General features: G+C 46.7%; 1 protein-coding gene across 2 annotated transcripts; it reads left to right on the forward strand.

Annotated features, from left to right (window-relative positions):
* Nucleotides 1–209: 209 nt before the first annotated feature.
* On the forward strand, nt 210–11,524 carry LOC125132846 (zinc finger protein OZF-like). Of its 2 annotated transcripts, none has more exons than XM_047790633.1 (5): nt 210–307; nt 4,431–4,503; nt 4,789–4,860; nt 5,872–5,994; nt 8,878–10,221. In XM_047790633.1, exons 2-5 carry the CDS (start codon nt 4,473–4,475, stop codon nt 9,972–9,974), a joined length of 1,323 nt encoding a protein of 440 aa, XP_047646589.1. In that variant the 5' UTR covers nt 210–307; nt 4,431–4,472; the 3' UTR covers nt 9,975–10,221. The 2 variants fall into 2 exon arrangements, with proteins under 2 accessions (XP_047646589.1, XP_047646588.1); XM_047790632.1 differs by having other exon boundaries at nt 212–307; nt 4,757–4,860; nt 5,872–5,998; nt 8,878–11,524.
* Nucleotides 11,525–11,940: the final 416 nt, after the last annotated feature.

The following is an 11,940-nucleotide window of genomic DNA, read 5'->3' on the forward strand; positions in this document are numbered from 1 at the left end:
GGTTTGTCCAAGAGCCTGGGAGCCTTTATTCGGAAGAGCGTGGCCTCCTCTCCCCCGCCTTGGGTCTCCGGAGGGGAGGGTCTTGGAGAATAGGACGCGCTTGCGTACTGGTGTCCGTGGAGGCGCGGCCTCAGCGCGATACGTCTCTGGGGGGCGGAAGGCGTCGCGAGTGACAGACACGCATGCGCACTCCGTCCCTGGGGGGCGTGGCCTCGCGTCCTCTGGAGCCGAAGAGGGCGGGCTGCGCAGGCGCATAGAGTACGTCGCCGCCGATTTCTGGAGAGACGGAAGCGTTTGGGGTTACCTGGTAAGACTTCCCGGTCGGTGGAGGGGGAGGGGGCCTTCCGAGAGTGCCAGCTGGGAGTGGTCGCCGGAGACCTGTGTGCCCGGGCTGCCAGAATCCGTGTGTCTGGCGGCCTGTTCTGAATAGTCGTTTGTCCGTATGGTTATGGGATTTGCTTCGCATCTCTGGGTGTTGCCTGACGACTCTTCTGAGCCCTGGAAAGGCTGTGTGACTTTTTGCGAATCATTTAATTTTTCGGAACTTCACTTCGTTCATATATAAAATGGTATTACTAGAACAGGTTCGTTTGCCTGGTACTGAGACCTTAGCCCAGGTTGACCCTGCCTGCGGGGCCTTCACGCTGTGATCCCAGTTTATTGTTTGTAGAAAAAAAGACTCTAGTCTCTTAGGCCTTCCCAGAGTCCGAAGGAGCAGGTACAAGTAGTTACTAATTACAGAAGTGAGGGCATGCAGAAACAAATGACAAGCAGTCAAGCAAGAAGAGGAGTAATAGTTTAGACAGTAGTTCACTGATAAAATCCGTGAGTCTTAGTTCCTCCTCAAAAGACACGCATAGGAGTTCCCATCGTGGCTCAGTGGTTAACGAATCCGACCAGGAACCATGAGGTTGTGGTTCGATCCCTGGCCTTGCTCAGTGAGTTAAGGATCTGGCGTTGCCGTGAGCTGTGGTGTAGGTCGCAGACGCGACTTGAATCCCAAGTTGCTGTGGCTCTGGTGTAGGCTGGTGGCTACAGCTCCAAATGGACCCCCTAGCCTGGGAACCTCCATATGCCGCGGGAGCGGCCCTAGAAAAGGCAAAAAGACCAAAAAAAAAAAAAAAAAAGACACGCATAAAAACCTGACCCATACCTTTGAGTTGTTCTGCAGAAACTAAGACCACCACCTTGGCAAAGGATGGTGACTACATGCTGACAAGAAGAACCAGAAAGTTTATGTTGACGCCCCACATAACACCTGGTACCTCACCACCGGCCAATCAGAAGAATGTCCACAAGCTGAAATCGTTCACCCCCACCTTTACCCTAATGTTGCCTTTACACTCCTGCCGGAAAGTCACTGGGGAGCTTGGGTCTTTTGAGCATTAGCTTCCCATTCTTCTTGCTTGGTGCCCTGAAATAAATAATGTACTTTCTTTCCTTCACCGCAACTCTGTATCAGTAGATCGGTTTTGCTCTGCATTGGGCAATTGGACTACAGCTGAGTTGGGTAATAACCTTGGTTCAAATGTACTGCAGAGAACCAGTGACCTTGAGAAAAGTGCCTACCATGCAGGCCTTCTCTCTCCTCAATATATTCCTTGATCCACCTGAGGATTTTTTTTCCCAGCCCAGAAACTCTCCAGCAGTTCTTGCTTTCCTGGGGGGACTCTGGTTACATAGGCCCATTTCCATTCACCCCTCAAGTATCCAGTGTTCTTCCTCTTGACCATTCATTATACCTTCAGAAAATTTTGTTTAGCAAATCAAATTGACAGCAGTGTTTTATGAAGGATTTTGATGAACCAAAGGACATACCTTGAGGGGAACCCAGGATGGTGGAGTATCTAGAAACTATGTCTCATGAGAAGAGATCGGAAAACCTGTGTATGTTTGCCTGGAGAAGAGATAATTGCAGAATAGTATGAAAGTGTGTCTCTGGGTAAAAGGAATTTAATTGCAGCTTTTTTTCCTATGAGCTCTAGAAATAGAACCAAGTAGAAATAAGAGAGTAGCAGATTCAGACTAAAGTACTTTTAACAAATGGCAATAGCAAAACTGAATACGCCGCTTCCCAGTAGGGTAATCAGTGGGTTACATGAATGGTGATGATGATTGCGACTTTATTTTTTGCCGTATCTTCAGGCTTTTAAAAAATGGTGAGGAGTTCCTGTCATGGCTCAGCAGAAATGAATCTGACTAGCATCCATAAAGACACATGTTCAGTCCCTGGCCTCACTCAGTGGATTAAGGATCCGGCATTGCTGTGAGCTGAGGTGTAGGTCGCAGATGCAGGTCAGACCTGGCATTGCTGTGACTGTGGCAAAGGCCAGCAGCTACAGTTCCGATTCGACCTCTAGCCTGGGAACCTACATATGCCACAAGTGCAGCCCTAAAAAGTAAAAAAAATAATAATAATAAAAATAAATAAATAAATGAAAATAAAAAATGGTAAAAGATTGAATTCCCATTGTGGCTCAGTGGGTTAAGAACCTGACTAAAATCCATGAGGATTTGGGTTTGATCCCTGGCCGCGCTCAGTGGTTTAAGGATCTGACATTGCCACCAGCTGCAGCGTGGGTTGCAGATGCAGCTTGGATCTGGCATTGCTGTGGCTGTGTCATAGGCCGGCAGATGCAGTTCCTATTTGACCCCTAGCCTGGGAACTTCCATATGCTGCAAGTATAGCCCTAAAAAGAAAAAAAATAAGATATCATTTACTCATCTATTGGCTTTTTTCTAATTTAACCAACTCTCCAACCTCTGTACTTTTTTTTTTTTGTCTTTTTGTCTTTTTGCCATTTCTTGGGCCGCTCCCGCGGCACATGGGAGGTTCCCAGGCTAGGGGTCGAATCGGAGCTGTAGCTGCCAGCCTACGCCAGAGCCACAGCAACTTGGGATCCAAGCCGTGTCTGCGACCTACACCACAGCTCACGGCAACGCTGGATCGTTAACCCACTGAGCAAGGGCAGGGATCGAACCCACAACCTCATGGTTCCTAGTCGGATTCGTTAACCACTGCGCCACGACGGGAACTCCCCTCCTGTGCTTTTTTTGTTCCAGGATTCAAACCACATTGCATTTACCTGTCATGTCTTCTTAGTTTCCTCCAATGTATGATGTTTTATTCTTTTTCTTGGAAGATCTTGAAACTTTTTTGTTTGTTTTGTCTTTTTAGGGCCACGCATGTGGCATATAGAGGTTCCCAGGCTAGGAGTCCAGTCGGAGCTGTAGCCGCTGGCCTATACCACAGCCACAGCAATGCCAGATCCAAGCCAGGTCTGCAGCCTATACCACAGCTCATGGCAACATGGGATCCTTAACTCACTGAGCAAGGCCCCACCCTCATGGATGCTAGTGGGGTTCATCACTGCTGAGCTACAACGGGAACTCCCTGTAAAGTTATTGTTTTAGTCTTTGTAACTAGTAAGTCTCCTGAGATGAGGTAGTCTGAGACTGCAAATATCCTTTTTCTCAACTTATTTTCACCCATTAAATTCATCATGCCTTCTCACCTGCAACAGTGATTTCTGTTAGGCTTACCTAATACTGAATTTCCTTTTCTCTTACTCCTTATACATCTATTAATTGGTGTGCTGTAAAGAAAAGCTATCTCTTCTCCACTTAACGAATTTACTCAGTTCTTTATATCAGAATGGGTTCATGGCTAATCAGTTTATTCTGTGGGTTATAAGCTAATGTTATAACTATTTATTTTGTCCAGGTTGTCCCTGGTTTAGCCACCGGGAGCATCCTCAAATTGGCTTCTGTGTGTTTTATTTATTTATTTATTTATTTTCCTTTGTAGGGCTGCACCCGTGGCGTATGGAAGTTCCCAGGCTAGGGGTCAGATTGGAGCTACAGCTGCTGGCCTGCACCACAGCCACAGCAATGCCAGATCTGAGCTGCGTCTGAGACCTATACCTCAGCTCATGGCAACACCAGATCCTTAACCTGCCGAGCAGGGCCAGGAATTGAATCTGCATCCTCATGGATATTGGTTGGGTTCCTCACTGCTGAGCCTCAGTGGGAACTCCATGTACATTTTCTGTTAAATTTATCTCTAAGTATGGTATCTTCTTTGTTGTCCCTGGGAATGGTTTTTTCCCCTGCCGTTATGTCCTCTCTTTATTGTTTCCATTTACGCCAGATATTTATTTGTATAGCAGTAATTATTACTAGTATAGATTAATTCTTCATCTTGCTACTTTGCTGGATTCTTCTGTTTTCATTTGTTCTCCTTGTCCTATTAAATCCCATTTCACTGATGAAAGCGACATCAAGCACCTCTTCTCGTGCTTATTACCTATGCTGATAAGTCTTTAAAGCATTATTTGAATTTTTGTGGAAGGAGGAATTTCTACACTAGTGATGCCAGGAGCTGAAAAAGTAGGCCTGGTCTCTCTTATCTGTCCTCTTTCCTTCCCCAGCTCTGACTTCTCTGGATTCTGCCCTTTTCCAGACAAAAAGGAATGGCTGCTTCAGCCCTGTCGGAGCGTGAAGGTAACACATGTAAAGCACTCAGAACAGTCATTGCTGTGATTATTGTCATTATTGTCAATGAAGATTTTGTGGAACAGGTGTGCAGACATCACAGTAGGCGTTCTCACAACTGCAGGAACCAGTCGTGCTCATAAAAAGGAGTTGGGTTTGGGCACCGCAGTGCACTCTGTTTTGATGTTTTACTGGTGGCGGGGGGGAGTAGTAGATAAGAGGGAATGACAACAGATTTAAGGCTTTTTTTTTTTTTGGATAGTTCCTTCCTTTTCCTCAGCTCTGTATTCACAGGACGTCATTCCTCGAGAGAAAGACCCCATGAAGGGGAGCATGACCACTGGACCTCTAGATGGCACCGCACGGGTGAGTTATGGTTTCCTTCCTTCCTCCCTCCCTTCCTTCCTTCCTTCCTTCTTTCCTGCAATGAGACCCAAAAGGATAAAGTCATCTGGTAAAATGGAGAGCCTCATGAATACCAGATGATCAAGTGCCCCCAGCTTTAATCCCACGTCTAAGGATAAATTTAAGAAGTGAGGGGAGTTCCCACTGTGGCTCAGTGGAAACAAATCCAACTAGTAGCCACAAGGTTGTGGGTTCAATCCCTTGCCTTGCTTAGTGGGTTAAGGATCCGATGCTGCCATGAGCTGTGGTGTAGGTGGCAGTCGTGGCTCGGATCTGGTGTTGCTGTGGCTGTGGCATAGGCCGGTGGCTACAGCTCCGATTGGACCCCTATCCTGGGAACCTCCATATGCTGTGGGTGTGGCCCTAAAATGCAATAAATAAATAAATAAATAAATAAATAAATAAGAAGGAGTGAGAGGAGTTCCCATTGTGGCTCAGCAGGCTAAGAACCCAACTTGTATCCATGAGGATGCAGGTTCGATCCCTGGCCTTGATCACTGGGTTAAGGATCAGGCGTTGCTGCACCTTTGCAGTATAGGTTGCAGATGTGACTTGGATCTGGCATTGCTGTGGCTCTGATGTAGGCTGGCAGCTGCAGCTCCAATTTGACCCCTAGCCTGGAAACTTCCATATGCCGCAGGTGTGGCCCCAAAAGCACGCACGCGCGCGCGCACACACACACACACACACTCACAAATCCTTATTTCCAGAAAAAGTTCCTGGGATCCTTTCCTCAAACAGGGCCCACAACCAGTTTTAACAATTTGAATGAGAAGATAGGCTACTTCTTATCCAAAGAGTTGGTTTTCACTGTCTATACATATTTATGTGTATTTGGCAAAACAAAAACAAAAAAACCCTCTGGATCCTTTGGTACCCACCACAACACCCAAGCAGTATGTGCTTTTTTTCAGTCAAGACTTTGCCCTTCTCCCTAGGGCCTTGTGAGTAAGAAAGTGTTTGCCATTTCAGCAATCAGTGACATTCCAAGATGTGGCCATCAGCTTCTCCCAAGAAGAGTGGGCATTCCTGGTCCCCAGTCAGAGAGAACTGTACACCGCTGTGATGTCGGAGACTTACCAGAACCTGGTCTGGGTGGGTAAGTGCAGCCCTGAATTCAGCCGCTGTTTTCTGCTGTTGCCTTCTGTTGGAAATCTCTGAGGGAACTACTGTGGCCTTTTGCTTTATTTTTTTGTTCCACATCCCATGAAAAGCTCATTAGAAGTGGACAACTTCCTCTTTCCCATCCTTCAAAAACCTTTAAACTTTGGCCTTTTTTTTGGCCTCACCTGTGGCATGCTGAAGTTCCTGGGCCAGGGATCAAATCCTCACCACAGCACTGACCTGAGCCGCTGCAGTGACACCAGATCTTTAACCCAGAGGAACTACAGGGGAGTTCCTGCCTGGCCATTCTTTTTGATTTAATTTTTAGGGGCAAACCCACCGCATGTGGAGGTTCCCAGGATAGGGGTCCAATCGGACCTATAGCTGCTGACCTACAGCACAGCCACAGCAACGCAGGATCCAAGCCTCGTCTGTGACCTACACCATAGCTCACAGCAATGCCAGACCCTTAACCCACTGAGCAAGGCTGGGGATTGAACCCACCACCTCATGGTTACTAGTCGGATTCATTTCCGCTGCGCCACGATGGGAACTCTTGGCCATTCTTAAAAGGACTTTTATCCTGGTTCCTGTGGGAGTTAGCTGAACTCTGGAGTGATGATGACATGGATAATTGCCATGTCTTGCTCTTTAAGCAGGCATTTCTGTATCTGAGCTTGATGTAGCTTTCCTGTTGGAGCAACACACACAGCCCTGGGGGGTGAAGGCCGAGGAGACAAACTCTTCACAGGCACATGACTTGGGAACCAAGTAGAAGGAAAGCTGTACATGCAAAAGGCCATCTGCTCCGTGGAGATCCCAGTGTGGCGCAGTGGGTAAAGAATCCAGCGGCAGCAGCTTGGGTTGCTGCTGTGTCTCAGGTTCATCCCCAGCCCGGCACAGTGGGTTAAGGTCATGGTGTTGCCACAGCTGTTGTGTAGGTCACAGCTTTGGCTCAGATTCAATCTCTACAGCTGCTGGCCTACACCACAGCCACAGCCACACCAGATCTGAGCCTCATCTGCCACCTGTACCATGGCTCACAGCAACACTGGATCCTTAACCCACTGAGTGAGACCAGGGATTGAACCTGCAACCTCATGGTTCCTGGTTGGATTCGTTTCCACTGTGCCATGCCGGGAACTCTGACCATGGGTTCGGGGTGTTTGGATCTCTCCCTTCAGAGGGCCTCCCTCTGAGCTCCCCAGTGGATCCAACTTTCATCCTCATTGGTCACCCTATTCTCCCATCTTTTTATTTTATTTTACTTTATTTATTTTTTTGTCTTTTTCCCTTTTCTAGGGCCGCTCCCAAGGCATACAGAGGTTCCCAGGCTAGGGGTTGAATTGGACCTGTAGCCACCAGCCTACTCCAGAGCCACAGCAACACGGGATCCGAGCCACATCTGCGACCTACACTACAGCTCATGGCAGCATCAGATCATTAGCCCACTGAGCAAGGCCAGGGGTCAAACCCGCAACCTCATGGTTCCTAGTCGGATTTGTTAACCACTGCACCACAATGGGAACTCCCTCTCCCATCTTTTTAAATAATTACCTCCAGCCTCCAAAAGTTTATGATCAGCTTTCAACCTTTCCTCTCTGGATTGATTCTCACCAGCTCACATTTTCATTTCATGAGGCTGTTTTCTCAAAAATGTGCTACAACACTCATTTTCTTTACCTATCCAAAAAGTTCTCATTCTGTCCTACAATTAACTGAATTTTTTTTTTTGCTTTTAGGGCCGCACCCATGGCATATAGAGGTTCCCAGGCTAGGAGTCCAGTCAGAGCTACAGCTACTGGCCTACGCCACAGCAACGCGGGATCCGAGCCTCGTCTACAACCTACACCACAGCTCACAGCAATGCTGGATCCTTGACCCACTGAGCAAGGCCAGGGATAAAATCCTCATCCTCATGGATTCTAGTCGGGTGTGTTAATCACTGAGCCACGACAGGAACTCCCTGAATAAGTATTTCTGAGAGCTATTCCATTGACAAACATATTCAATCTTTAATTCTGGCCAAGAATGGGAGTTTTCTAAGGAAATAGCCCCCATCAAGGAATATATGGTTTAAGAAGAAAAATTAAGAGACCTTCTTAGACACCCTTGGCAAAACGGGAGCCAAGATTGGAGAATTTCAGACAGGATGACTACTGCATACCCACTGGTGTGGCCAGGGACCAGCACGTCAGCAGTGGATGGCATGAGGTCTGGCCACGTGTGTGTGCAGTTTACCTGTACTGCCTAGACCTGTGCAAGCCCAGTTCTGGGCACACCTCTTGTACCTCATGGAAGATTGCCCAAGTCCACCCCACCTGAGAGCTGGCAGTTTGGGCAGTACCTAGCTGGTGTGGGCAATTTGGGCTACATGAGCTGTGGATGTCTACCTTAGTCTGTTCAAGCTGCTGTAACAGAAACACCTCAGACCAGGTGGCTTAAGCAAAAGACTTTTACATCTCATAGTTTTGGGGTCTGGGAAGTGCAAGATCAAGGCACTGGCAGATTTGGTGTCTGGTGAGGGCCCCCTTCTTGGTTCACAGGTGACCATCATCTCACTGTGCCCTCATGCAGTGGGAGGAGTCCCTTTTATGAGGGCACTAATCCCATTTATGAGAGATGAACTTAGATACTTTAAGTGAATATTTATTAATCAACCACACTTCACTCTTTAAAATTTTAAAGTTAAAAAAGTAAAATGCATTTCAAGTTCAAAAATAATAATAAATGGATATTTATTTGTTCCTAGCTTTTTTTGTCAGTAGAGTCCCCGTACATATATCCTTAAGTACTAGAGCCTTTTTTTAAGGATAGATTCTCAACAGTGGGAATATACACATTTATATTATGTACTTATGTATTCATTTTCAGGAAGCCAGTCAATACAAGAGAGCAAGGAATCGTCTTTAAGTAAGAGCATAAAAGAAGAAACATACCAACATGAAATAGTGATGGAAAAAACAAGCAGTGTGTTTAAAAAATATAAAAAAGTTTCCCATGCCAGGACTGTCATTCAGCCCAAAACTCTCAAGGAGGAGAAATGCTGCCAGTGCCTTGAGTGTGGGAAATCCTTCAGTCGCCGCTCAACTCTGGTCCAGCATCAGAGGATCCACACAGGAGAGAGACCCTATCAGTGTGGTGAGTGTAGCAAAGCCTTCAACCAGAAGGCCCACCTCACCCAGCACCAGCGCGTCCACACGGGTGAGAAGCCCTACAAATGTGGACAGTGCCGGCGGGCCTTCAGCCAGATGACCAACCTCCATCAGCATCAGAGCATCCACACTGGAGTGAAGGTCCATGGGTGCAGCGAGTGTGGGAAGGCCTTCAGCCGCCCCTCAACCCTTGCTGATCACCAGCGAATCCACAGAGGAGAGAAGCCCTTCAAATGCAAGGCCTGTGGCAGAGCGTTCACCCAGAGCGCTCAGCTTATCAGGCACCAGAAGATTCATTCCGCAGACAAGCCCTATGGATGCAGCAAGTGTACCAAGTCCTTCATCCGTCTCTCTTCCCTGATCGAGCATCACAGAACTCACACAGGAGAGAAACCCTATCAGTGTGAGGAGTGCGAGAAGGCCTTCTGCCGCCTCGTGCAGCTCATTCAGCACCGGAGAATCCATACTGGTGAGAAGCCCTACATGTGTAAGGAGTGTGGGAGAGCCTTTACCTGTAGATCCCATTTCGTTGTTCACCAGAGGAGTCACACGGGAGAGAGACCCTATGCATGTCCCGTGTGTGGGAAAACCTTCAGTAGCCACTCTTCCCTTGTTACGCATGACAGGACTCACAGTGGTGTGAAGCCATTCGGGTGTCATGTGTGTGGGAAGGCCTTTAACACGTCCTCCTCACTCTGCCAGCATAAGAGAATTCATACTGGGGAAAAGCCCTTCAGTTGCCATAAATGTGGGAGACCCTTCAGGTGCAGGTCACACCTTACTCGACATCAGCGAATTCATGCAGGAGAATATTGACAACAGCCCACTGGACTTGAAAATGTTACAATTCCAATTATTTAACGATCAGTCAAGATCTTGGTAACAAGCACCCTTGGTTGACTCTGACTCTCTTAGAAAAGCAGCTCATTCTTAAGGTCTTGAGAGCTCATTGAGTGGATGGGAGGGATGGCAGTGAACCCATTTTTGGAAACAGGAAGAAGCAAAACAAACTGTGTTTAAGAGCAGAACATGAAGGAGTTCCCTTGTGGCTCAGTGGATTGGATTAAGGACCTGAAGTCATCATTGCTGCAGCTCAGGTCACTGTTGTGATACAGCTTTGATCCCTGGCCCAGGATCTTCTGCATGCTGCAGGCATGGCCAAAATAAGTAAATAAACAAATAAAAATACCAAAAAAGGTAACAACAAGAAAAATATATACCTATGTATATTGGATTATAAAGGAAGAGATAAACCTGCTTTTCTTCATCTCGGTAAAGCATTTTATAAGGTAGTATCATCAGTTTGAGTCCTACCATGAACATCCTCTTCAGTTTTGTGACCAATGCCTACTGTCACGTTTTACTACACCTATGCCCTTTTTCTTTTCTCTTTTTCACACAGCCCATCAGCTTCGAGTAATGTACTGCGTAATAATGTGGGTTCAATCCCTGGCCTTTTAACTTCTACATGCTGGAGGGCACAGCCAAAAAAACAAAGGCGAGAGAGAGCAGAAACCACTGTCCTGCGATATAGAGAGCTCTGGTCTTCTGCTCCTACATGTCCCACACAGCTGCCATCACTAACAAACTGGCCCTCAGTCTCTGTCACCTCACTCCCAATGCCCTGAAGCCAAGTTTCCAGTGTGGGCATCCTGACAGCTGAAGACAAGGCCAAGAGATCTCTCTTGAGTTTTGCTTCTGTCCTGGTGGGAGAGAAACCATATGCTACAAAGTTCAAACACGACAGGGAACTCTCCTCAAATGGGAGGGCCTTGGACATTGTACATCATGAAAAAACAAGCAGCTATGACTTAATGCTTTGTATCCTAAAAATGGCCCCCAGATATGGTCCCATATTTAGCTTTGAGTTACCTGACCAGTGTTCTTTCCTGAATTTTCTTCCACACTTCCCACAGCTGCTATATTTTAAAGATTTCATCACTGTGTCTGTTGCCTTTGAACAGGAATAGAGAGACTGACACAAAGGAATAGCACCAGATGGATGGAAGGGGTTTCATAGATGTTAGGGGATGTTCCTAAACTGAGCACACAGGATTTTTTTTCTTGAATTCCTATTAAACTCGGATATAAGAGCATTTTTTAAAATGCATGCACCAGTTTAGAGCAAAAAATAATAATAAGCTCACCAGTCAAGCTAAGATGGAGATTATTCCAGCACTTTAGAATCCAGGGAGTGTCCTTGAAACACTATTTCTCTCATACCTCAGTACCTCGGGTTATCAGTTCTTTAGCTTTTCACTATTGTTTTATCACCTGTGGATGTAAACCTAAATGGGATGTCTATTTTTTTCTTGGTTTTGAACCTGAAATAAAGGGAATCACACCAAACCCTTTGGCAACTTTCATCTTAAACTGCCTTTGAGATTCATATATACATTTAAATGAGGTTCCCCTTTGACATCGCCACACCCTGCAAACATAGCAACAGATGTCACTTGGGTTGGTGGTTTCTAAGTTTTTGCCTTGAGTCCAAGGAGAATCTTCTCCATGTCTTCTGGCCCATTCGCAAGGCTCTCTCCAGGGGAGAGAGCCAGCTTGGACTGCTGGAGGCTGTGCACATTCACTAAGCAATTTTTCCAGGTCCTTGTACCACTAAGTGAGCTATATTCATCCATAGCAAGATCTTTGCCATGGAAACAGTTCCTACAGCTGGTTACATTCTAAGAAATCCATGTGGCCTCAACAGTAAACAAGGCTTCAATGACAGCAAACAAGGTCTTGATGAGTGAGCCCCAACACTCGAGTTGTGTGGTCTGGCACA

This window comes from Phacochoerus africanus, chromosome 8 (genome assembly GCF_016906955.1).
Source record: "Phacochoerus africanus isolate WHEZ1 chromosome 8, ROS_Pafr_v1, whole genome shotgun sequence".
NCBI classification, from domain to species: Eukaryota; Metazoa; Chordata; class Mammalia; order Artiodactyla; family Suidae; genus Phacochoerus; species Phacochoerus africanus.